The sequence below is a fragment of the Amborella trichopoda genome, chromosome 10, assembly GCF_054954075.1.
Source record: "Amborella trichopoda isolate Santa Cruz 75 chromosome 10, AtrichopodaSantaCruz75HAP2 v2.0, whole genome shotgun sequence".
NCBI classification, from domain to species: Eukaryota; Viridiplantae; Streptophyta; class Magnoliopsida; order Amborellales; family Amborellaceae; genus Amborella; species Amborella trichopoda.
In genome coordinates, this window is record NC_142345.1 from 40,192,330 (window position 1) to 40,218,077 (window position 25,748).

At 35.5% G+C, this 25,748-nt stretch overlaps 2 protein-coding genes and 1 long non-coding RNA gene across 8 annotated transcripts; 1 reads left to right on the top strand and 2 right to left on the bottom strand.

Annotated features, from left to right (window-relative positions):
* The first annotated feature begins 5,627 nt into the window (after positions 1-5,627).
* HEMB1 (Aldolase superfamily protein) lies at positions 5,628-24,267 on the top strand. Of its 4 annotated transcripts, none has more exons than XM_020667122.2 (14): positions 5,642-5,797; positions 6,063-6,163; positions 7,229-7,681; positions 7,980-8,091; positions 8,396-8,469; positions 10,401-10,469; positions 10,549-10,632; positions 10,735-10,804; positions 11,380-11,435; positions 11,543-11,664; positions 12,102-12,173; positions 12,255-12,336; positions 12,437-12,514; positions 23,974-24,267. In XM_020667122.2, the coding sequence occupies exons 3-14, from the start codon at positions 7,379-7,381 to the stop codon at positions 24,136-24,138; spliced, it is 1,287 nt and encodes a 428-aa protein (XP_020522781.1). In that variant the 5' UTR covers positions 5,642-5,797; positions 6,063-6,163; positions 7,229-7,378; the 3' UTR covers positions 24,139-24,267. The 4 variants fall into 4 exon arrangements, with proteins under 4 accessions (XP_006844141.1, XP_011623259.1, XP_020522781.1 ...); XM_088848878.1 differs by lacking the exon at positions 23,974-24,267 and adding an exon at positions 20,053-20,469; XM_006844078.4 differs by lacking the exon at positions 6,063-6,163 and having other exon boundaries at positions 5,628-5,797.
* LOC148780227 (uncharacterized) lies at positions 12,645-16,117 on the bottom strand. Of its 3 annotated transcripts, none has more exons than XR_016042105.1 (4): positions 15,855-16,117; positions 14,624-14,671; positions 12,901-12,969; positions 12,645-12,742 (listed from the first exon to the last, which is right to left on the bottom strand). It is a non-coding gene; the product is annotated as an uncharacterized LOC148780227 (long non-coding RNA). The 3 variants fall into 3 exon arrangements; XR_016042106.1 differs by having other exon boundaries at positions 12,901-13,106; XR_016042107.1 differs by having other exon boundaries at positions 12,901-14,666.
* Positions 24,268-24,637: 370 nt separating the features above from the next.
* On the bottom strand, positions 24,638-25,231 carry LOC18434001 (basic leucine zipper 43). Its single transcript, XM_006844077.4, has one exon. The coding sequence runs from the start codon at positions 25,229-25,231 to the stop codon at positions 24,638-24,640; it is 594 nt and encodes a 197-aa protein (XP_006844140.1).
* Between the last annotated feature and the right edge of the window lie 517 nt (positions 25,232-25,748).

A 25,748-nucleotide genomic window follows, 5' to 3' on the forward strand; every position in this document is an offset into this window, starting at 1 on the left:
TTTTTTCATATTCATACATCTTGATGTCGAGATAATCAATTAGAGGTTTTTTCAACCTTTTCCAATGGATTTTTGAGAGGTGCATATGTAATTCTACATTTTAAGGTTGCGACCTTATATAAACCTTTTATTTTACTAATTGCTTCTATCTATAACCATTTGAACTGAGATGGAACTTTGAAACTGGAATATTATGCTAGACAATGAGCACCTATACTATGCTCCCTTCGGAGCATTTTGTATGTATATTCCATCGGTCAAAAGAGCTAATTGGGATAAATTTTTCAATTGAAATATCGAGAACCATTTACAAATTACTAGATGATAAAATTTTAAAAGAAAGAACTTGAATTTTGAGCCCTTTGGCACTTAGATCTCACCCTCCGAAAATTGCTCGGTCTATGTTCAATCTTGATATATATTTTTCGACAAGCACAATGCGATTTGGAAAAAAAAAAAAAGATTTTATTGAGAGGTTACATCCCTAGACTTTGTGGTCATAAAATTATTTTTAGATTGGATTTTATCTAAAAGAGTAAATTGACAGTACACTCGGATAGGAGTATAAAATCTTTTGGATTATTTTCTCTCATTTCTTTCTTTCTTGCTTTGAAAGTCAAGAAACCCTTGCCCACCAGTTACGTCCACAAAAATGATAATAATTTCTATTTTCATAAATAACTTTTGAGGGGCGCGTCAGTCATGTGGGGGAGAGCAAGCAGCTGAGGAACCTTGAATTCAAAAGCTCGGTAGCATGGTTCAAAAAAAATTAAAAATAAAAGGAAATAAAAAACTTAGGTAAAAAGGGTATTACCTAGTTTTTCTTTCCCTTATTGTCAATTCCACCAATCGAATCACCGAGTCACCCATATCACTGATAGAACCAGGCGATTCCCACCGAGTCCGATCAATTACTAGTTTTATAAATTAACCGGGTCAGTCCCTCTTACCAAATCCGATAGAAAATGTGCTTTAAGTTTTATAGTTAGAACCACTAAGAAATTTTAACAAATAGGTGGCATGCATCTTTTATTAGGGTTAATAATAACCAATGTACCATGCACATAACATTTAAATGGGCTCTCAAAAAAGTACAAAAGTATGCCCAAATATATATTTCCTTTTCTCGCTGGTTTTCTCTTAAACTTATATAAATAACATGTAATTTAAGAGGGGAAAGAAAGGAAGTTCGCGCTATTTTAGCCACCAAAAGAGAGAATGAAAGTAAATGCACGACCACAAGAAAAGCTTGCTTGAAATCAGTTAATCTTAAGTAAAACCCAACAGACAAAGCCCTGAAAATAATTTATTCGATTAGAGAAACAAATACATAAAGGGAAAAGTTTATATGGAGCCGAGGCTCTAAACAATCAAATTCGAGCCTACCTCAAACATATCACTAAAAGAGGTTCTTTTGACGCCTAAATATCTTCAAACTGATCATCTCAACATCAAGATGCATGGATATGAGAAAAAAAAAATTCAACTTTTGAAAATAGTTTATTTTGGTGACGCATTTTTGGATGGCCAATTTTCAAGTTTGTATAGATCTCTCGATCTACACTAGTTTGTAAGCTTTAAACTTTATAAATAAAATATAAAAATATATTTTAAGGCTATCAAAAAGATTTCCATCATTGAAATCATATTTCTTGACACTATTTGAAGGTAGGCTTTAATTTGATTGTTTAGAGCTTAGGCTCTATACAAACCATAATTAAGCTCAGCAGTGGCTTATCTCGTGATACTGACGCCAACAAAGTCGGCGATTGCATACGCACGGTGCGGTTTGTATAGAGCCAAGGTTCTAAACAATCAAAGCAAAGCACACTTTCAAATAATGTCGAGAAATGTAGTTTTAATACTGGAAATCTTTGTGATAGCCTTAAAACATATTTTCATCTTTAATTATAAAATTTAAAGCCTTAAAAATAGTACATATTGAGTAAATCTATAAAAACTTGAAAATCTTGAAAATTGATGGTCCAAAGATACGTTATAAGATGCACCATTTCCAAAGCCTAAAATCCATTTTTTTCTCATGTACATGCATCTTAATGTTGAGATGATCAATTTAAGGATATTGGAGCATCAAAAAAACCTCTTATAGTGAAATTTGTGAGGTGGGCTCTAATTTGATTGTTTAGAGCATCGGCTATATATAAACCTTTTTTTTTTTTATATATATGTTAATGACAGTGTTAAATCTTTTGTAATCTTCATTTCGTCCTATATTTTTCACAAAGTAGATAATATTGTATTTTCCCCATTTAAACGCTGTAGAATGGACCCAGCTTCCCAACAAGAGCAATCAAAATAACTTGCTCTTACTACTCATCATTATTCGACACTGGTTTCGTCGCATTGTTCTGATAAAACAAGGAACTGTGCTTCCCTTTGCTTTTCATGTTGACCTTGTCAATTTTTTAAAGGGAAAAGTTTATATGGAGCCGAGGCTCTAAACAATCAAATTTGATCCTACATCAAAAAGTTCATTAGAAAATGTTGTTTTGATGCCCAAATTACTTGAAATTGATCATCTCGATATCAAGATGCATGGACATGAGAAAAAAATGGATTTCAAGGTTTGAAAATAGTGTATTTTGTAACGCATTTTTAGACAGTCAATTTTCAATATTTCCAAGTTTGCATAGATCTGTTGATCTATACTATTTTTGGAGCTTTAAAATTTATAAATAAATATGAAACTATATTTTATGGCTATCACAAAGATTTCCCATAATGAAACCACATTTCTTGACACTATTTGAAGGTCGGCTCTAATTTGATTGTTTAGAGCCTAGGCTCTATACAAACGTCACCCTTTTCTAAATGGTTTGGCCTTATGTTTCTCATCCTTATTTTCTCTAAATAGATGAGGCTTTAACTCTTCTTCTTCTTTCTTTTTCTTTTTCTTTTTTTTATTTTTTTATTTTTTTTATTTTTTATTTTTTCAATGGTGAGAGTGGAAGTTTGGACTAAGATGCCCCAACCGCATTCCCAAATAGGCCATGCAGCTAGCCAAACTACCATGCCCCAACCCCATTCTCAAATGGAAATGGTTTGATAGGGCTGTAGCTATATCGAAACAAGTAAAGCCTCATCTCATGACTCATCGAAAAATACAATTCAAGCATTAGAAAACCTGTACATCGATCATCTTGGCTTGAACATTATAGTTGTGAAAACAAAATAAGATTTCAAACTCTTAAAGTAGTGTATATTGTAATAAATTATCTAGATCGTCCATTTTGCCCTAAAAATAAATGTTCATTAATCCACAAAATCTATACCATTTTTTTAGTTTTGGATTTTATTGTCAGTGTTAGAAATTGATTTTAGAGTTATCATGGAGATTTTCGTTGCCAAAAGTTTTTCTCGAACAAAGATTTGATGTGAGGCTTTAATTTGTTTTCATTAACCCTAGGCCTTATAAAAACCTCATCCTTCTCAAATGGGCCCTACAGCTAATGTTATGTCTTGCTCAATGATAACAAGCCGATGCTCCATTCCCATTCCCAAATTGGCCAAACAGATAGCACTCATGATATGTCTTAGCCAATGGTAACAAGTTATTTTTGCCTTTTCTTCTCAAAGGATAAGAGGGCGACAACAAGATAGTACAAGCAAATTATTTATTTGTACTAGGGAATTCATATTTACTTTAGTGATTATAAGTAGGTCATAATTATTACTGCGATTAATGTCAAACTGGTTGGCTTGTGTCACAAAGGTCAATAATATTTTTTTTTAATTGTAAATTTAGCAAATGATTTAAAATCTGATGGACAAGAATGATTTAAAATCTGATAGACAAGAGTGATTATGATCTTCTTGTACTAAAAGTGTAATATTTCTTTATTTACACGTATTTTGGAATCATCACGAATTATAATAAGAGTAATAGAAGTACCTACGGTTTCTTGACGCCAATGACTATCTAGTAGGAAGCACAGTTGAGCTCCTGATCGAGATCCAATTGAGCTCAGTGCCATGAAACCCTCACTTTTCTACTTTAGAAGGTGTCTTAATAAAAGCCATGGTTCACAAAGACTTTTCTACCCAAGAGTGCTGTGGAGTCTTTGTGAACCATGGCTTTTATTAGGAGTCCTCCATCTTTCGACTATTCACCTATATTTGTAATGAAGTCTATAAAATGACTCGAACCCTTCATTTGTAAAAGTTAGAGTTCATTGGGAGTTTGTTTTTCTGTTTTTATTTGTGAAAATTCATTTTTCATAGCTACGGTAGGGAAATTCTAACGAGAGAGAGATTTTCTAAAAAGAAAAACCTTAAGCCTAGAATCTAGATAAAGAAGGCGTGCAAGAAAGAGAGAGCTTTGACATTGAGGCATCTTCTGGTTCACACCTACACTGAGTTGTCTAAGAAGGTCCGTCCAAGTGGATCCGGGAGGTTCCGAACCGATACCTGAGGTAAGTGATTCTACTTGAACTCGCTTACCTCTTTAAATTTAAAATAATGTGTTGTAAGATACACTATTTCTCGTACTCAAAAACTTTTTTTCTTTTCATATTCATACATCTCGATATCAAGATGATCAATTAGAGTGTTTTTCAACATCTAAACAACCTTTTATGAGGGATTTTTGAGGTGCACCTTTAATTCTGCATTTTAAGATTGCAACTTTATATAAACTTTTTCTTTTTAGAAATAATCCACAAAGAAGGAAAAATATAAAAATAAGTATTTAAGGCCAAAATACTTCCCAATCTTTTCCGAAACAATAAAAAATGTTAAAAATCCTATTAAAATATTTTTCTTATTTTTTGAATTTTTATTTTTTATTTTTTTAAAAGCTTTTGGCTTGACCACCCTAACCAGCCAAAACCGGTCATGGCCAAAGACCAACCCTCGATAACACGTCCGGGTCGCGCCGACCCGCCTGGTTTTACGAACACTCCTATCTAGTATCACAATTTGTCTTGTTAGAATTGCTCTTTCTCTCTCGTGTTGTGTTTGTGCTTATGTTCTTGTGTTGTTTGCTTGTGCTTGCTTTGGAGTCACATACATACATGTTTTCACGATATGACACACACATAAAGATAGGTCCGAACACTTTTTATAAACTTTTCCTTTATTCTTGTTAGATATGAAATTGGGAGGCTAGAAGTGCCATTGATGACTTAAAAATAATTTCTCAAACTTTGTGAAACATAGCTAATTTTCACCTTCTTTTAGAATACAAGCCAAAAACAAAATAAATCCAATTTGGGTGATTTAGAGTCAAAATTCACTCACCAAAAATTGGAAAATATTGTCAAATCACACTAAAGATTTGAATTATTTAACATCTTACCCATATTCTTTTGCATAACTTCATATAAGCCATCCTTTTCTTATCAAATTTCAAATAGCCGTTAAAATGGGTTTTGAAATTTATCGAATTTCACATAAGGTAATATATTAAATAATCCAACTTTTTACTTGCATGTTGATGATTTTCCCTTAAAAATAGGCTTAAAAGCTTACAAAACTAAGCCACATTGCATTATTTTTTCTCCCCATAGGTAGTCAACAAATTTAGGTCCTAAAAGCAAAGTCTGCCCAAGGTCATGCTCCCGCGGGAGCGTATAAGCTTTTGACCGCATAAAACTCAGAACTGATACAGTATTTACGGCCTTTTAAACATAATATTTCTCCAACGTACATTTCCAATTTTCTGCCCCCAAAATTATTTCGGATAAAAGGCCGTGGAGATAAGGCTCCTCTCTTCTCTGCGCGTCCCTTTCTATCTCTCTCTCTCTCTCTCTCTCTCTCTTTCTCTCTTCAAAACCAGGTATGCTTCTGCATTTAATATTCTTTCTCTCTCTACTGGTTTTTTTGTATAATTGTGTAAATTTATTATTAGTAGACATGATTTGTTCCAAGTCTTTAAAAATTGTAGATTTTGAAATAGAAACTGTGTATTTCTCATCTGATATTGTTACTGTTACCTACTGGTTTTGTGCTCTTCTTGAGCCTCTTCTTCTTCTTTTTATGGACGATTCTGGAAAAGAAATTTCTCTACTTGAGCATGATTTTGGTTTTTTATGTTTCTGTAGTGGGGTTTTTCCGTATATAAGAAAATTGTATTCGTTTGTGCATTTCTTATGAGGCGGACAGTCTCAAATGTGAAGTGTGATTTCAATATGGAGTTCTGCAGGTAAAGAAATCAAAAGCGTTTGGAATGTGATGAGTTTATTTTATATGGGAATTCATATTTTCAGATAAGATCTCATTTTTGTCTTTTTTGTTTCCTCTGTGGAATCATTGTCTTTGAAGGGAAGGTTTAGAGCTAAAAATTTGGAAATGGGCTGAAGGGAAAACTCAAAAACAAATGAAAAAATTCATTTCCTTTTTCAGAAGATTAACCTTTTTGATAATTTAGAAATATGTATATGTGGTAGCAATACGCGCCTTTGTGTTTAATGCAAATGTTTTTGGTTATCTTTTTTATTTGGGCTAGAAATGCCTTTTTGAATGCTCATGGTTGAATAAAAGCCTTTGTGAAGGATACCCACTTGTTAATCTAAATCAACATTTAACAGGACCATGACATAAGTTATTTGAATGTCACATTAGCTGATTGTGACAATGTACTCTACAAATTCTAAATGCATTGTATTCAAATATTAGATTCATGTGTACTTCCTTAGACCATGGGACAAGAAAGATGTTCATGATGATTCTTATGCATATGACATGGAATTGTGAATGATGATCTATTCTATTTCTATCTACGGTCACTGTCCTCAAAGTTTTATGGTAAATTATTCTAGTGATATGTTGATGGGGTATAGCTGAGTGGACCTCTGTAATTTTGTCCAGACTCCATAATGGTTCTTATTAGGAGTTTTTCCCTTTAGTTTTTGTAGTTTTATTGCTTATTCCTGAAATAAGGTGAAGCTAAGAAATATCATTTCTTGGTGCCATCCAGACGAATTTCTTGAATAAAATGTTCTATTAAAACTTTTGGTAACCGTTTTGGGATTTACCATGAAACCTTATGGTTTTTTTTATTTCATAAGTACCTAAATCTATTTACTAATATTCTTGTATTCCTGTCATGGTCTGCTTGATAGCCTCATGATTGGAAGCTTCTAATTAATAATCAAAGCCTACTTCTATATCGAGTTGTTTAGCTAGATTTTATTTCTTGTTGATTGCTTTATGTGCAATTTAAGAGTCTTAACAGGAAATATTGATGCCTATTATCTAACTTCATCAGGTACTTCCACTTGATATCTTGTACACGGTGGTAAAGGCCATCTGCATTTCAAGATTATTTTGTATATAATCCCATCTTCATTGCAAGACTATTTTGGGGTTAACGCCTGAAGTTTTCACCAGCAAGTAAGAAGTCAATAGAACTGGAAGCATGGCATTCACAATCTCCACTACACCATCTGGTACTCAAACAATCAAACATTCAGATTTCAAAACCCATATTGGCTTGAAATTGTTGAATAGCCATCCAAGGGTTATCCGTACAGTTAAACCAGTTAGAGCACAGCCTTTACTGGTTACAAGAGCTATTGCTGATGGTAAGCCATTGACTAAAGAGAAAAGGTTGAGCATAGATGAATGTGAAGCTGCAGTTGTAGCTGGGAATCCTCCTCCCGCCCCTCCAGTCCCTCCCAAACCACGAGCTCCTGCAGGAACTCCAGTGGTCACCCAACTTGTATGTATGATTTTTCATAACTCATCTTTTCATAATTGATAGTACAAATAAATAAAATAAACAAATAAACCAACTTGAACATTACTGCTATAAGCCAAAATCCCAAGTTTCATATAGGTGGTTGACACACCCAAGTTATGACCTTAAAATAATTCCAACACAAAAGGAGAGAAATTGAATTTTCATATATTAGCTTGAATTTATTTGTATTTGTACTGAATCTCTTTTGCAACTTGTGAGTAAAGTTAGCGGCTGTTTCTATTTATGATGTGGTGTGCTTATGCTTGTTTGATGTCAGCCACTTACCAGGAGGCCACGACGAAACCGAAAATCTCCTTTTCTCAGAGCTGCTTTCCAAGAGACAACATTGTCTCCTGCAAATTTCATTCTCCCTCTTTTTATTCATGAAGGTTGGTAAGGGTGAATGCCATTTGGTATTCCACCATTTCTTAATTACATTTTGGGAAAGTATATCATGATCCAGTGGTCATTTGGAAAAATCATACCTTGGAGTCATCGCTGTCCATTGGAATGGTCCAAGATAGAGAATAGGATCCAATTGGAGCCATGTCTTTCTTTGGTGCATCCCTCTCCATCATTTACCATCATTTCAATGGATGTTGACTACTTGCTCTATAGTTTATTTTCCCTGCAAATTAAGCTGAAATGCAAACCATTTGCACAAACTGAGTTGCAGATGTTTTCATTTTGTAGCTGAAGAGGACACTCCTATTGGAGCCATGCCTGGATGCTATAGGCTTGGTTGGAGACATGGGCTTATTGAAGAGGTAGAACCTGGAACCATTCTACCATGTGATGATGATGCCAAATTTTGGAATTCCTTTCTGCATGCGCCAAAATTTTCATAAAACATTTTAAGGGAAAGTATGCTACAAACCAATGGTTATTGAAAGACCATAATCTGTTGGGATCATCCCTGTCCATTGAAACGATGGACAGTGTTCAAGACTGGGACACTGCCATCAGGGTCATGTCGTGTTTGGGTGGCTCCTGTGTCTCTCCATTGACATTGTTGATCCAATGGACGGTGATTTTCTTTAGTCTGTTGGATTATTATGTAACTACACCCTTAAGATGTATTCTTTTGTACCATGCTCTGAGATGTGATGTCCTTCAATTAGTAACTTGGCTCCTGCAAATTTTTATCTTGCCTGTTTGATGGGTCATGTTACTGGGAATACGCTAGTTGCCACTTTCGTGATGCCAATTTAATTCAATTCCAGCTCTATATGACAACATGCAATACTTTTGCCAGTGCCTAGTATCTTCCATAGAATGTTCCACTGGCACTCATCCAACAATTCAAATCAAAACAGTCTAGGTTTTAAATCATCAGCCCGTTTCAGTATTAATCCAGTGGAGACATGTCGTAGCTGAAATGGAATCTGGATGTGCAAAGAAGGATGATTTGTTGTTTGTCTTTTCTTCCAGAACCACTGTTGACTTATGCTCCATAAACTAAGCATTCTAGAGCGGCTTCACATGTGGAAAATGTCACGAGCTTGTTATGATGGTCTATATCTGGCTACATGACAAACAATTGTATAACTCCTTGTCTAGTTGCATAAGAGAATATGGGTCGTTGTTTCGAGTCCTAGAACAAGGACTTAGTTGTAGGAACACCTATATGGATGTTTTGGAGAATGACTTAGACCACAGATCAGCTGAGTCACTGAAATGATTGGGTAGGCATGTAACTTGCCAACTCTCATCTTTCAAGTTGTTGCTTTTTCTTTTGTATGGTAAATAGGAAACCTCATTGACCGACTGGTTTATCTGATACCTGAGTCCTTATTAGACCTATAAGAATGCCAAGCGCTCCCTGCTATCAATCCTCACATATTCCCATTGGTTACCCTTTCCCCTGGTGAAAACAAAAAGGAATGCAGAAATTGTAAAAGAAAGCAAAGAGGAATAGATTCTCTAAAGATAAACCACTATCAAGCAGGTTTCTGAAAAATAAAAGTGTAGTTTTTCGATCTTTTAAACACCACAAGCCTGGCATGGTCCCCACCTCAGCGGTCTGCTCGAGGCTGTGCCCACTGAACAATCTGTATGGAGTTCTTCCAAGTCACTTAGGAGATGGAGTACTTCTAGTAGTCAGGCTTCCCATAACACCACATTATTCGTAGTTTCTTTCTGTGGAAGGTAGGGTATGCTCCACCAAGGAAACTTACCGGCTTCCCAACTCTTTCTAAAAATTTGCCAAGTCACACACCAAGTCAAAGTTTTGTGAACAATGAGAAAAGTTTCCTAGCCATACACTAAGTCCAAGGGAAGCTGTTGCAAAATTGAGGATGTGTGGAAGCCTTGTTATAATGTATGCCTGAAGGTAAATGGTTTATTACATTCAATCTTGTGACCGCCATGTAAAACAGTATCTGGACCTCCCCATCAACTTGCTCTCTATACTACCCTTTATTTTAGTATCTTATGAAAGAAAGATCTGTATGCAACCTTCTTGTGTGGTATTAGAGACTTTCTATCTTTTATGTAGTAGATATGCATGTTGTTCATTGCTGGAGCAAAGTAAAGTGATATATGTTTACTATGGTCTGTTTGTGAAGTTTCACAAAATGGGCTTGGGTATCTGTCCTTTCTCTTGCTAATTTCTCTACTGGCTCCCATCAACTGCATGCCTTCAATATGTGTACTGCTCTCATTTTGCATTTCTAAGCAAGGCCTATACTTTATATAGGTTTACAAGGCTCGCGATGTTGGCGTCAATAGCATTGTGCTATTTCCAAAAATTCCAGATGCTCTTAAGGTTGTTTTCTACTGCATGTTCATTTATAACTTCCTAATGATTTGGTATCATGTTTAACATTTGGATTTTGATTCTTAAGTCTGCCTCTGGAGATGAAGCTTATAATGAGAATGGCCTCGTGCCTCGGGCAATTCGTCTTCTAAAAGACAAGTACCCTGATATCGTGAGTGAAAATCGTACCTTAGTACTATTCCATATCTGATTTTCTTTATATATTGCATGGTCAAGTTCACTTACATAACTTTAAATTATGTGCCTTTTATAGATTATATACACAGATGTTGCTTTGGATCCTTACTCGTCTGATGGCCATGATGGCATTGTGAGAGAAGATGGTAATTCTCTTATCTACATCTCATATTTTGTTTGCTTCAACTCATTGTTTTCTTATTTGGTTGATATTTGAAATTGGAATCCTTCACTGTGGAAGCCCCTTCCATTTTAAATGTTTGACCCCTTGGTACATATTTCAAGGAGCTATACATGTTCTGCCAGTTTGACATAGTAGAAGTCGTCCTAACTAAAAGGATATATCTTTAAACACAAAACTTTTACTATTTATGGTTCAAGGCTCTTTCTTTGGCTTTTCTGAAAGCGTATGTGGTGAAGAACATCCCCCCCCACCCCCCCATTTTTTGTTTTAATATGAGAGGGTGATTGGTTTGGGGTATCATAGAGTAAGACCTTAACGCATAATAATTCATGTTAGCTGCTTATAGGATATGCCAAATTTTCAGTTAAAGGATCAAATCTGAAATTCTTCAGTTTTTGTAGTTCAGCATTATTAAAAAGTTCCATCTCTATAGAGATTAATAATGCACTAAAAAAGCCTTTATAGAGATTAAGAATGCACTAAAAAAGTTTTGTTCTTTCTATTTGTTGATTAAAGTTAATTTTTCCTCATTGATAGGGGTCATAATGAACGATGAGACAGTCCACCAGCTAAGCAAACAAGCTGTTGCACAGGTAAAATCTTCTACATGTAAAAACTTCTTATATTTTTCTCTCGTTTTTCTTTTTGATTGTACTGCAATATATGCATTTACTGTTATGTGAATTGAATTTGTAAATAGGCTCGAGCAGGAGCAGATGTTGTCAGCCCAAGTGACATGATGGATGGCCGGGTCGGAGCCATTCGATCAGCTCTCGATGCAGAAGGTTTCGAACATGTGTCTATCATGTCATACACTGCCAAGTAATTTCATAAGCATTACTGACTTTCTTTAAGCTAAAGTTAATATATCACAAGGTTCTGAATATTACCTTTGATGAAATTTTAATATATGAATTGCTCAATAACCTAAAATATGATTTGCTCAAGATCACTTTAGGTCTTGATAATCATATGTATAAGTGGGTTGTTTCAACAACCCCACAACCCCCTAATCATAAATGATTTTTCAGCGCATACAATAGGGGTAAATGTATAGTGTCCTTCGTCAAACAACATTTTTGTAGCTTGCATTCCAGGCACCTTTTTCGTATAGTGTGGCCCCTCTGACGGGCCTCCAACACATTCTGTATATTCTATTTCAGTTAATGAATACACAGTTAACATTAAAGAAAAAAAAAAGGGCTAAATTGATTAAAATAGCAATTGTGTAGTTCTAATTTTTGGGCATTTGGAAACAGGTATGCTAGTGCATTTTATGGTCCTTTCAGAGACGCCCTTGATTCCAACCCACGTTTTGGAGACAAGAAAACGTATGTTATTTGTTTTTCTTTATCCTGGTGCCTCCTGAGTAAAGTCTCTGGTAGTGATTGACTTGCTTATGTTTAATGAAGTTACCAGATGAACCCCGCAAATTACAGAGAAGCCCTGATTGAAACCAGTGAAGATGAAGCAGAGGGTGCTGATATCCTTATGGTAAATTGGGTTATTTATGATTTTAATTTTTTTTATGCCTGCTATTTACCAACAGACTGATGCTTACTTATCGATGAAAACTTGGGAATTTAATTAACAGGTGAAACCAGCCATGCCTTATTTGGATGTGATTAGGCTTCTTCATGATAACTCAGCTTTACCCATTTCTGCATATCAGGTAAACCGTGAAAATTGCTTTTCTGGGTTTGTTAATTCCATAATTTTATCATATACTGAAATTCTTACTTCGCTGAAATTTGAGTGCATCAATGGCCTGTATCATTATGCATAGGACAAATGGTGCCAGAAATAAGTTCCTGAATTCTTACTACAGAATGAAGGATTTAAGATCGAGTACATTTGGGCCCTTCCATAGCCTTGTGGTATAGAGCTTTTCGTCTCAGTCCTAGGTATTGGGGTCAATACCATGCGTACCAATCAGTAGGCAATAGAATGAAACCAAATAACAATATATGCAGAATAATTGTAGTAAACGAAAGACACCAACAGGGAAAATTCACCATTAGAACTACATCACATAAACAATAAAAAATGACTTAGTACCACAAATTGGGCGCAGCACAAGGTAGGCACTCCCATAACCCAGCCTTTTCTAGCCCTGTCCATAGATATCTGAAAAGAGAAACCGAGAAAGTCATATGGATCTACAATGATCACAAATATGAATTATGAAGCTCAAGATGAATGGATCTCACTGGGTTCAATGTGTGAAGCTTGCCCATTCATAGAATGTCACTGGTTAATGAATGCTACAGTAAACATTTTAGTGGAGAATCAGACTTTGTTGAAGAAGAATAGTCTTATTTGGTATCATCCAGAAATCTCATGAACTCATTCTAATAGTCTATTCGAATGCTGGGCTTTTATCTTGTTGAAAATGAGACGATTGTCTAATTCTAAAGAATGTAGCGTAGTGTATAGCAAATATGGAGAGTGGAGCTTCAGCAGCTTGTAGGAAATTTAGACTAATGCAATGAGGCTGTCAGAGGGAGGGAGGGAGGGAAAGCGAGATTGATCTTAAGGGCATGGGATTAAAGGGGTAAACTTGCGAGTTGCAGTAACAGATGGCTTTGGGCCTTTGTGCAAATGGCAATGAGGAGTGGTGGTGCTTAAAACAATTACCAAGAAAAGGAAGACCTGATCTAATGAAAAATAAAGGAAGGATTTTATAATATGACATGTAGAATACAAACTGTATGCTAGAGGTTATGAATGGTTAAGATAAGTTATTCCTCCTAGCGAATGCATCAAAGGGGAGGAACATTTGATCAGAACCATACACATTTGACAACAGATGGATCATGGTTGAGGATACATATGATGCATATGCTATGTGCGTCAAGGTAAAGGAAATGTTTTCAGGCTTCATCAGCTCCTTAATAGGCTTCAAAGCCTCAAATATACACTTGAAACTTAGATCTTTGGATGTTTTCCTGTCTAGGTAGCTTTGGTTTTTTCCATTGTTGTGAGGCTATTTTACCAAGGGTCAAGGGCATTTTGGTTGAGGGATAATATGTTTATAACTTAGAAAATTTACACCAATTTGCATAAATTTTGTCATGGATACTTATCAAATAAAATAAAATTTATATGGATTGAGAGAAAGAAATAACTTTAAAAAAAAAAAACTCATGCCTGGGTGTCTGAGCAACAACTTAGAGGCGAGGAGGGACAACCCCGGTTGGAGTGACTGCCTTGGGTGGGAAACCCTCACGTGTCTCCTCGGCCTTTACCCACGAGTATTAAAGGGCCAACAGATAGAGGGCAATTTTTTCATTTTTCCACACTTCCCCTGTGCTGGAAAAAGCTTCAAACCCCTCCTCTCTTGAAACACTTCTTTGATGAGGGAAATTTTCATATAAAAATTTCAACAGACGATATTATGTGGCAATGACTCCAAGATCATGACGTATCCTCCTCAATATATGAAGAGAGAGAAGATAATGAATGCAAAACTAGGTAAACTTAATACAAAATACTGTGCATTTGAATATGAGTTGATGATTAAGAGGTACGTACTCTAATACATTAATTTTTTAAGCTTATTTCAAGATTACAATTGATTCTCGTATATGCTACCTGTAGTGAAACATAAAAATGATAATATTAAATGGACAATGACTCATTCATCACTTTCATGTTGCCATTCGGCAATGATTCAGACAATGACAAACTGTAATATACGTATAATTTATTCATAATATAATTGCACATCTTGCATGCTTGTAGTTTTTTAATAACTTAAATTTGTTAAATTATTGTCCACCTGGTATCTCGAGCGCCCGCTTAGTGCTCCCAGACCCCACTAACTGCGCTGACCAACAAATGAAAAATCATAAAAAAATTTAGTTACAAAATATAAGAAAATAAAAAACATATAAATGGGACACAATGATTATTTTAATTTAATTAACTAATATGCATAAGTTTATGGCAATATCTTCTAAAACATTGCAAGTTCAATGGAAGAAATGGTCAAAGATTTGTGATGAGGGGTTTGATGAACAAATTGTAAATAGAGAGAAAAGACCAATCATGAACTTTGTATAAGTGCTACATCAAATAAACACACAAAAAAAACCCATTTTAGATCCTAACACGTTTTAGATCTCTTATAATTAGCCACAAAAAGGTATGCAAGATAATAATATCAGTAAATGCTACCACAGAAAAACAAACCTTTTGACACTTACATCCAGTTGCATGAAGTTAGATAGAAACTACATAAATATGCCAAAAAAAAGGGGAAAGGTTTACTAAATGATAAAATAACATTTAAGTTTCTTTTGTTGTTGAGCTTGGAGAGAGAGCTTCAAATAAGCTCTTGAGAAGAGCCACCAAGAGAGAAGCCAATACACAATAGGTAAAATAAAAATAACGAGGAAAAAGTTTATATAAGGTTGCAACCTTAAAATGTAGATTTACATATGCACCTCAAAAATCCATTAAAAAAAGTTTTAATGTTGAAAAAACCTCGAATTGATCATCTCGACATCGAGATGTATAAATATGAAAAAAAAAAAAAAGATTTTAAGTCCCAGAAATAGTGCATCTTGCAACACATTATCTAGACCGGTTATTTTCTAGATTTTCATATATTTATAGATCTACTTGATTATAACCATTTTTGGAGTTCAAAATTTTATAATTAGATATAAAAATATATTTTCAGATAATCCTAACAATGTTTTACACCAAAATTACAATTTATGATCAAATTTGGAGGTGCGCCTTAATTGGATTGTTTAAGGTTACAACCTTATAGAAACCACACCCAAATAATAATAACTATAATGTTTATGTGAGAGAGGAAGTCTTACTCAATAATACTATCACAAAAGAGAGCAGTAATTCGTCAAATAAACCAATGGAGAAAACTGTGCTCAATACAAGCTCACATCAATTAAAATTAGCCTAAAAAAATCAGCCACAATAATATCATACTCACAGTCTTGCTCAAGCCCAAACATGTTGCAAGAAGATCAAAGAGAATGTACCTGAAAATCTCCATATAGAACTTGAAGAAGTGGGAGATGATAGAGAAACTGATGGAGAGGTTTTAGAAAGAGATAACTTCCCTTTCTTTCTTACAAAGGCTTGAACCATTTTTTTTAATAAGAAAGGAGATAGTGGAGGGGCGTTACATGCACATTTAAAGATGCATTAATTGGGTCTCTCATTTATTAGAGAGGTGAATATGGGAAGATATTAGAAAGATTTGTGGAGAAATCATGGTTGAGAGAGCAAGTGTAAATCGATATTATAGAGTGAAGAAAAACAATCTTTGTATTTACTTGCAACTTTAATGAGTATGCTTCATTATTTATGTTTCCATGAGTAAGTCTTTATCCTTATCGCACATATAAATACATATTAATGAATTGATGGTAATGTACTGTAAAATAGTAATATAGTATGTTTTTTGAACCTAGAAAATCAATGAGAATGCCACACAACTTTCTATACCAATCAATGAGAACATAGTAATATGGATTCACTTCGCTTTGGCCGAAGTCTTCAAATTTCCGGCCTACACCAAAGAGAAGCGAAGCTCTGGTGCAACTTTGGCTTGCTTCGGTCCATTTTGGCTCGCTTCGGTCTAATTCAACATCATCGGCTGGAGCACAGAGTTGTCATTTAAAAAGACACTTTTGTGCTTCGGCTTGCTTCGGTCTAATTCGCCTCTTTGGCCGAAGTTTTGGCCTCTCCGATTGAAGCACAAAATTGTCTTTTTTTTTTTTTCATTATAAATTTTTTTTTATTTTTAAATTTTATTATTTTAATATATAATTATAATATATATATATATATTATTATTATTTATTTCTTTTTGAATTTTTTAAGTCTTCTTCTGAATCAGTCGAAGCATCAAATTGATTCATTTTTCAGACCAAACCGAAGAAGGATCTGAAGCGAATCTACGCCGTTGTTTTATATTTCTCCTACTATATAAAAGTTATATACTCCTCATCTAACCATCCAATTTAGATCAAGTGAGCCAAATCGTTTAATCTAACGATCTACCTCTGACTCTTCAATGGAGCAACCAACTAATTCTTTATTTTAGGAAAGAATTATTCCACATAGTGGACGCGTTCTTTTACATTGGGAGCAACCAACTATATAGAAGTTTGTATATTAGATAACTGGTGTATTTCAACATAGAGATAAGAAAGAGGAGAAAATGTCATGGAGAGAATTTAAAATTCACATCCAAATTGGACTTTTTAGGCGTAAACCCCTTCAAAAGGCATAAAAATACTTTTGATACCGTACTATTAGCTTCAAAACTGTATATTTTACCTCTAAAATACCTTTATTTTAACTTAGTTCACACTCTTTCTCTTAAGTCAGTCTGCAGCACAACTTGAATATAGAAGCCAGTCCGGCATATTTTTCGTCGGACCAGCACAATTTCAAATATAAGTTGGTTTGATGCATGTTGTGCCGGACTGGGAGAATTTGTGATGCCTTTACTCAGAACAAAAAAAAAAAAAAGCAAGTTCAACACAATTTGTGTTGGATCGGCAAAATTTCGATATAAGCCGGTTCAACGCATTTTGTGCTGGATTGGTAGAATTTGGATATTAGAAGCTAGTTCAACGCATTTTTGTACTAGACCGGCACATGTTGGGTGTCACAATTTGGAAACATGGGTTAAAATGGGGAGGTATTTTGGTCCAAAAAAATCAATTTTTTTTGTTGGGGAGAGAGGTTAATAGTGTGGTATCAAAAGCAATTTTTTTTTGTTTAGGGGAGAGGCATATGCCTAGAAAGTACAAATTGGGGTTATTTATAATTTTCCTTTATTTTTACTTTGTATTTTAGGTTCATTTCATAAAGTTTAAGTCATTTTGCAATTCCTTTATAGGATGGACATTTACTTTTTTTCGATAAGTGTTGGTGTTTTAATAATCAATATGTACACTTGATTGTTGATAGATTTTAGCAAGAATGATTTTAGGTAAACCGGAGGGATACTAAAATTTGTTAATTTGATTGAACGTCCTGTTTTACCTGGACTCTTGTTGTAGAGTTTAGAGAGAGAAAAATTGATATTTGGAAAATGGGAGGGAAAGATAAATCATGGTAATAAATTGAAACACTCTTTTATTTATTCTCCCTTGTTAACATATGTGTAGAGGATAAAAACTAAGGTTTTGAAAAAATAAAGAAAACAAAAATAGTGCAGAAAAATAAAAGAAATGAGACTAGGATTTATATTGTTCGGCAAGTTGCTTATGTTCATAGGGGAGCAAAGTTCTTTTCTATGAATCAGAAAAACGCCATGCAAGCGTGGAGAATACAATGATTTTTCAAGCTCTCTCTCAAACCTTAAAAAGCAAAGCCTTTCTTTCTCTAGAACTCCCACCCAAGGACTATGGAATTAGCCTTTTCTCTCTTGCATTCTATAATTTTCTCTCTACAAAACTATTTTGTAAAGAGGAAAACTCAATAGCTATTCACGGGAGGCCTCTTTCTCTCTCTTCCTTTCTTTAGGCATGAGAAAGCTTCTCTCCTAAATTCATGTAGTGATTATTTTCCACACCTAAAAGATCATCATCCCATAAAATATGGATTTACTCATAATAAAAGGAAACAAGCCAACACAAGATCACGTGATTTCCTTAAAACAAGGAAATATAGCTTCACATTTTTAACATTCTTGACATATTTTCATTCTGAGTTGTCTACTCCAAAAACTTGGTACGTACCGGTTACTAATCATCAACTACAAGTGCCAACGAAGTATTACACGAAGTGATCTTCCTCTTCCTTATGGGCTTAGCCAATATATTTCTTAGATTGTCATCATTATGAATTTTTTGTAATAAAATTCTTCCATCTTCTACCACATCACGAATAAAGTGATATTGAACATCAATATGTTTATTTATGTCATGGAAAGTTGGATTCCTTGCTAGAAACAAGGCACTCTGGTTATCACAATGAAGCGCTATACCTTCTTGCACAATTTGAAATTCACGAAGTAACCTACTTAGCAAAATTGCTTATTTAAAAGCATGAGTAAGTGACATATATTCAGCCTTTGGAGAAGACAGCTACCACAGAATACAACCTTTGATAACCAACTAAATGTACCACCTCCTAAACAAAACATACTTGGTAGTAGACCTTCTTTTGTCCTAGTCACTTGCAAATCTGTATCAACATAATCGACTTTCAAATCCATTCCACTGTAACAAATACCAGCATTGCAAGTTCCCTTCAAAGATTGAAAGATCCACTTCACAGCAGTCCAGTGTTCATGGCCAGGATTTACCATATATATGGACACAACTCCCGCTGCTGGTGCTGTTTTGGTTTTGGTGCTAATCATAGCAACCATGAGGCTTCCTACAACTGATGAATATGGCACTCGAGACATATGTGTCTTCGCTGCTTCAGTGCTAGGATATTGTTTTAAAGACAATGTCATATGCACAAGACATGGGATACTAACTGGTTTGGCATTTGGCCTATTGAAGCGTCGCAGGACCCGCTCCGCATAACTCTTCTAAGTTAACTAGATTTTCCTATTTTTTCTGTCTCTAAGTACACTCATCCCAAGAATTCGATTAATGACTCTCAAATCTTTCATCTCAAATTCCCTAGGCAACTGAGTTTTAACTGTTGCAATAGTCTATTTATTTAGTCATACAACAATCATGTCATCGACATATAATAATACGATAATAAAGCTTCCATCATCATAACCACGAAAATAAGCACAATGGTCAGCTTCACATCTACGAAAATTCAAACTCAACATGAAAGAGTCAAATCGTTTGTATTAACACCTCAACGCTTGTTTCAACACATACAACGATTTCTTGAGCCTACAAACCAAATTCACTTTACCTTCCTCAATAAAACCCTCAAGTTGGATCATATAAATTTCTTCTTTTTAGTCACTATGCAAAAATGCAGTTTTCACACTAATTCTTCCAACTCTAAATCAAGAATAGCAGCCATAGCCAAAATAACTTTAATAGTAGACATGCACACAATAGGAAAAAGGATCTCATCAAAATCAATACCTGATTTTTGAAAATAACATTTCACAACCAATCGAGTTTTGTTCCTTTCAACAGTATCATCAAGACCTTTCTTCTTCTTGAAGACCTACTTGCAACCAATTGTCGTTTGCTTTTCTGGTAATTCGACGATGTCTCATGTTTTATTTTTTCGCAGGGTCTCCATCTCTTCTTCTATGGATGCTCTCCATTGACTGGCTTCCTTGACCTCACATGCCTCACGATAAGAAATTGGCTCACCCTCCTTTGTTAGACAAGTATAGGACAAGACATAATCGTTAAGCCTCGCAGGAACCTTTTTAGGTCTATCAAATCTTCTTAATTTAACACCACCTAAATATTTTTCGAGCTTTTGGACAATATTGGGTTCTTGGTCCTGATCACTATCTTGTTGGTTCTCATTGGTGCATTCCACTTCAACAGTTTTTGCATCTAGCTCATGTTTATTTTTTTATATAGAATTTTTATTGAAAATAACATCTCTGCTAACTATAATCTTGTGGTCAGTTGGATCCCACAATCTGTACCGCTTTGTACTATCAACATAGCCACAAGAAAAAACATACTTTTTGGATTTTGTGTCTAACATAGTTCTTTTCTCCTTTGGAATCAAAGAATATGCATCACATCCATAAACACGAAGGAAAGAATAATGATGTGGTTTTCATGTCCAATTTGTACCTCTTCTGGTGTCTTGTAGTCAATAGTAGAACTTAGAGACGTATTAATTAGGAAACAAGCTCTAAGAACTGCTTCTGCCCAAAAACACTGGTCTAATCATGTAGCACTCAACATACACCTGACATGCTCCATAATGGTACTTCATCGTCTCAGCAACACCTAACTTTCTTTTTGCAACTACTAATGCTCCCTTTGAATTTTCAAGCATCTATTTTCACCAGTAAATTTGAAATCTTGCTTATCAAATTTTCTCAAAGACAAGAGACTCCTTCTGAGACCTGGAACATGTCTACAATAGGGATTGTGCATATGACTCCATTGAACATCTTGATTCTCACATCTCCAACTCTCACTATTTTACATGAGTCATTATTTCCCATGTAAACAATACCTTCATCACATGATTTGTATTTATAGAATCAATTCCTATGTGGAGTCATGTAAAAGGATGCACTTGAATCAAATAGCCAATACTGCAAAACTTCCTCCATATCCACAAACAAATCTTATTCATCTTCAGAAAACTCAATTTCTTCTACTAGATTTCCTTGATATGCATTTGAACTAAGCTTCTCATTAGAACCAGATTTAGGGGCTTCCTGGTTCTCTTTTTGTGCCTCACAATCTTTCTTCACATGGGCTAATTTTCCACGGCTCCAACACTTCACTTTCTTACGCCCTCTTGATTTGGATCTTGTCTGATGTCTGCCTATAGTTCTCTTTGTTGATCTTCGTCATGCTACAAACACATTCCCAGAGGAAATCCTGACCAGACTTTCGTCTAGACTCCTCCTCTATCTAAGTGCTGAAACAATGGAATCAAATTAAAGAGACTTCACTAAAGAGATTTCGTACTATTGAGATTCATGATCAGTTTACCCATGATTCCGATATAAAACAAAATTAATATAGTTGCTTTATCTTTTTCATCAATTTTTACCTCTAGTGACATTAACTTGCTAATCAAGGCATTAAACTCATTCAAGTGGCCTTGCAAAGATACACTATCACTCATCTTAATATTGTAAAGTTTCCAACGAAGGAAATTTTATTAGGAAGAGACTTACTGAGACTTACTTTCATAAGTATTTTTTAGCCTATCCCATAAACATTGAATAAAACAGACTCATCAAGCGTCAAGAAAATATTTGTCCTGGCCAATTCATCATTCTCATCAAATTCCTCATCATCTATATTTTCAGGTTTATTTTCTCTGTCTTTTAAAGCCACTACACACCCATCTTTCACCAACACCGCATGCATCTTTAATTTTCAGGTTTAGAAATCCGAACCGTGAAATTTTGAAATTTTATATGTTAAATTTCCTCCAGCCATCTTCAAAGATATGCAATCTACAAGAAACCTTATGCCCAACAAGAATCTTAAAACCTAACGCTTTGATACCAATTGTAGAGGATAAAAACCAAGGTTTGAGAAAAATAAAGAAAAGAAAAATAATGCAGAAAAATAAAAAAGGCGAGACACAAAGATTGATGTGGTTCAGTAAGTTGCCTAAGTCCACACGGTAACAAAGTTTTGTTCCACCAATAAAAAAAAACACCATGCCAACATGGAGAAAAAGGTTTTTCAAGCTCTCTCTAAAGCGCTAAAACATAGTCTTTCTCTTTCTAGAACACCCACACAAGGACTTTAGAACTAATCCTTTATCTCTTGCACTCTATAATTTTCTCTCTACAAAACTCTTTTGTTAAGAGGAAAACCCAATAGCTATTCAAGTGAGGAGTCTCTCTTCCTTTCTTTTAGAAATGAGAAAGCTTCTCTCCATAATTACCAAATGAAAAAAGAAAAATCTTCTCTCCATAAATTCATATAGAGATTATTTTCCACACCTAAAAGATTCTCATCCCACAAAATATGGATTTATTCATAAGATAAGGAAACAACCCAACACAAGATCACGTGATTTCCTTAAAAGAAGGAAATATGGCTTCACCTTTCTAACAACATATAGGTGCACACAGACATGCATAGATGCAATTTAACATATTAGCAAAATGCTGTTTAAAATGTGATTTTTGCAGAAATACTCCATTTTTTTTTTCTCAAAAAAAATTGAAAGGCATGTTTTTCCAAATAACTTTAAAAAAACTTTGGTTTTTTTTTAGAAAACAGAATATCAATTTTCAGAATCTTTTAAAGAAAAAACTTTTAAGAAGCGCCTTAAAATTATTTTTCTTAGTTGTTTTGTCAAATTGGGATCGAGTGTATCTTCCTTTGAGCATCAACAAGGTATTCGTATTGGTTCAGTAGTTGATTGATTACTTACATTGTGAACTGTATTTATTTATTTTTTCCCTTAAAATGTTTATATAATTATGCATCATCCCTCCACTTATACACTGGTACTCACTTATATCCACCCACTTTTTTGCTTCACATTTTTTGAGTCAAATCCGAATCAATTAAGTCTTTTTTACTTAACGATTTTATGGCACTCCACTTTCTTCGACCCTTTTTTTTCCTCTCACTTTATTTTGGATCAAAACTGAATTAGTACTCACTTTTCTGATCACTGATATATTGCTGATGCATGAATTGCTAACTGTAGTTACAGTGCACCTAATGGGGAAAAAGAGAAAACAAAAGCACTTTATTTCACAAAAAAACAGTATACTGCCAATCATCAGCAACCAAAAACTGAAGGATTTTTCTTCAAATTTGGATAATGAAACAACAATTTGGCTGGTGCAATCGTCAAAAGCCAAATTGTGAAAGTATGATGATCTCATTGAAAAGTATAAAATAGTGTTTTCTCACCATCTGTTAGTGGGGCACATTTTTAAATGATTCAGTCTTTATGGCTATCAGTCCTTTTAATGTGTTTCTATCATGGGCCACCATTAGGTCATGTGACTCTCCCATTAACACTAGACCAGCTATGGGGCCGAAAGGAATCATGTCTTCCCACTGCCCTCAAGCACCTTGGTGTTAGTCTGGACTCTTAGGGTTCTGTCTCCTCCTCCATTGAGTCTCTCACCATAGGTTACAAGTTCAAATCCCATGAGCTCTCTCTCTCTTTCTCTTTAGAGAGAGAAAGGACTCTATCTAGAGAGGGGGAGTCCATCCACGTTATCCATAGAACGAAAAAGAAAATTCCAAAAAAGAATGGTGTTCCCCACTAGCTCACGCATGCACCTCCATCTATTCTTTATGTTTCAAAACACCTGATGGCACAAATTATTTCCTCTTTTGGTATAGAGTTGCAGGGTGTTTAACTCTTTATGCCTCTCCATTATCAGTTTTCTCTCTCTAGATTACCTCTTCTGTTTCGTAACACCTGATAATATCAATGGTTTCCACTTTTGGAAAGGATTTTTTGCCTGGGGTATTAGCACTGATGTTTCTTCATTCTCTCTCTGTCATGCATTGATCAAAGGTTTCGGGTGAGTACGCAATGATCAAAGCCGCCGCAGCTCGGAACATGCTTGATGAGGAAAAGGCGATGATGGAGTCCCTCCTCTGTATCAAACGAGCCGGGGCTAATGCGATTCTCACTTACTTTGCTGTACAAGCTGCAAGGCATTTATGTGGAGAGAAGTGAATGAACTTTAAGCTTAAGAGTAAAAGACAGAGAGAGAGAGGGAGAGAGAGAAATTGCAGTCTGTTGTAACACCGTTGTAACGTAGCATGGCAATGAATAAAATTTTCAGGCTTGAAATTGTAATACTCATAATTCAAAATCCCCTCAATAGCGGTTGATCTCGGGGTTCATACAAGAGTACAATCACAGGTTTACAGACTACAGTCAGTCTGATCAAATGGGGATATGCTACATGTGACTACACGTACAGCGCCTGTGGTAAACTATCTAAAAATAGCTCATTTGAACACCATGGTTCTTTTTATTGAAGCTTTTTATGAGAGAGGGATGTTTCGTTGCAACTGAGAATTATGACGGGTAGGGATAATATGAGAGACAAGCGGGTTTTTTGATGGGGGGTGCGTGTGCTGTTGTATCAAAGGACTGATATATGGAAAGAGAGAGAGAGATCTGTTGCATCGATGGACTTGATACTTGGAGAGGGAGGAAGAAAGAGATGTCAATGGAGCGGATCTATGGATGAGGCGATGGATGATGACTGGCATGCGGCTTCGGCTTTGAGGTGAGCTGTGTTGCAGGAGACCTCTTCAAAGTCACGTAAGAGGGAGAAAGCACTCAATGGCAAGGGCACCACCCCAACCCCTGGTTGTTGAACACACTCCCCACCCTTCTCTCTCATGTTCTCGAGCATTCTCCTTAGATCTGTTACCTCGGCCCTCAAACTCTCATTCTCTATCATCACCTTCTCATGGTGCTCTGATGTCACATTGAGCTTCTCAATGAGCTGCCTGTTCTCAGAACGGAGGCGGAGCACTGTAGTCCACAGCTCATCAAGGTGCCTCTGTTTGCGCATTCGGGAGCGTCGAGCTGATTCACGGTTCGAGAGCATGCGCCGGCGGCGCCGCTCATCTTGTTGGCGCTCCTCAGAGGCCTCGTCAGAACCAGAGTTGCTCATGCAAAGGCTTTGCATGGGGTTGGGATAGTGGAGTGTGGGCAAGCCACAGTTGTTCATGATAGGGAATGGTGATAGTTGGGGGTCGAGGGCATACATGGGTTCCGAGAAGTGTGCTGCAAGGGCACTCCCTGGATGCATTTTTGTGAGTTCGGTGGAATTGTGGGTATTTTTTTCTTTCACAGAAAAAAAAAATGGTGTCTCAGAGAGAGAGAGAGAGAGAGAGAGGAGAAGATGAGGAAGAGAGGGCTGTGTGTTGAAGAGAAGGAAAGGCTCAAAAGGATGGAGTTTATATAGGAATGGGAGGGTTGGAGAGGAGAAGGGGGCCCTTGCTTTGATAAAGTGGAACAGTGCCACAGTTCCTTAAAGTGCAGACAATAGACTATCCATGGACAAATTTTTGCTCATTCCAGAAGCTCTTCCTCTTCCTACAGTTTCATGTAGTGGCAGATTTTCAATATAAATCAAAGAACGAAAGAAAGATCAGAAGTGGATTCAACTATTAAAATGCCACATAATTCTATCTACATTATCACAGATTTCTCTTTCAAAAAGCCATAAATTTATAATAACCTACGTGGAAAAAGTTTATATAAGTTGTCAACCTTATATTATTGTGTACCTCAAAAATTCTTTAGAAGAGAACGTTCTGATATTG

What these genes read in the sequence shown, in the direction of transcription:
- HEMB1 (XM_006844078.4), top strand. Translation starts at nt 7,379, where the DNA reads ATGGCATTCACAATCTCCACTACACCATCTGGTACTCAAACAATCAAA. An exon ending in AAGACAAGTACCCTGATATC is followed by an intron (nt 10,633 to 10,734) that starts GTGAGTGAAAAT and finishes TGCCTTTTATAG; the next exon opens with ATTATATACACAGATGTTGC. An exon ending in ATCATGTCATACACTGCCAA is followed by an intron (nt 11,665 to 12,101) that starts GTAATTTCATAA and finishes ATTTGGAAACAG; the next exon opens with GTATGCTAGTGCATTTTATG.
- LOC18434001 (XM_006844077.4), bottom strand. Translation starts at nt 25,231, where the DNA reads ATGCATCCAGGGAGTGCCCTTGCAGCACACTTCTCGGAACCCATGTAT.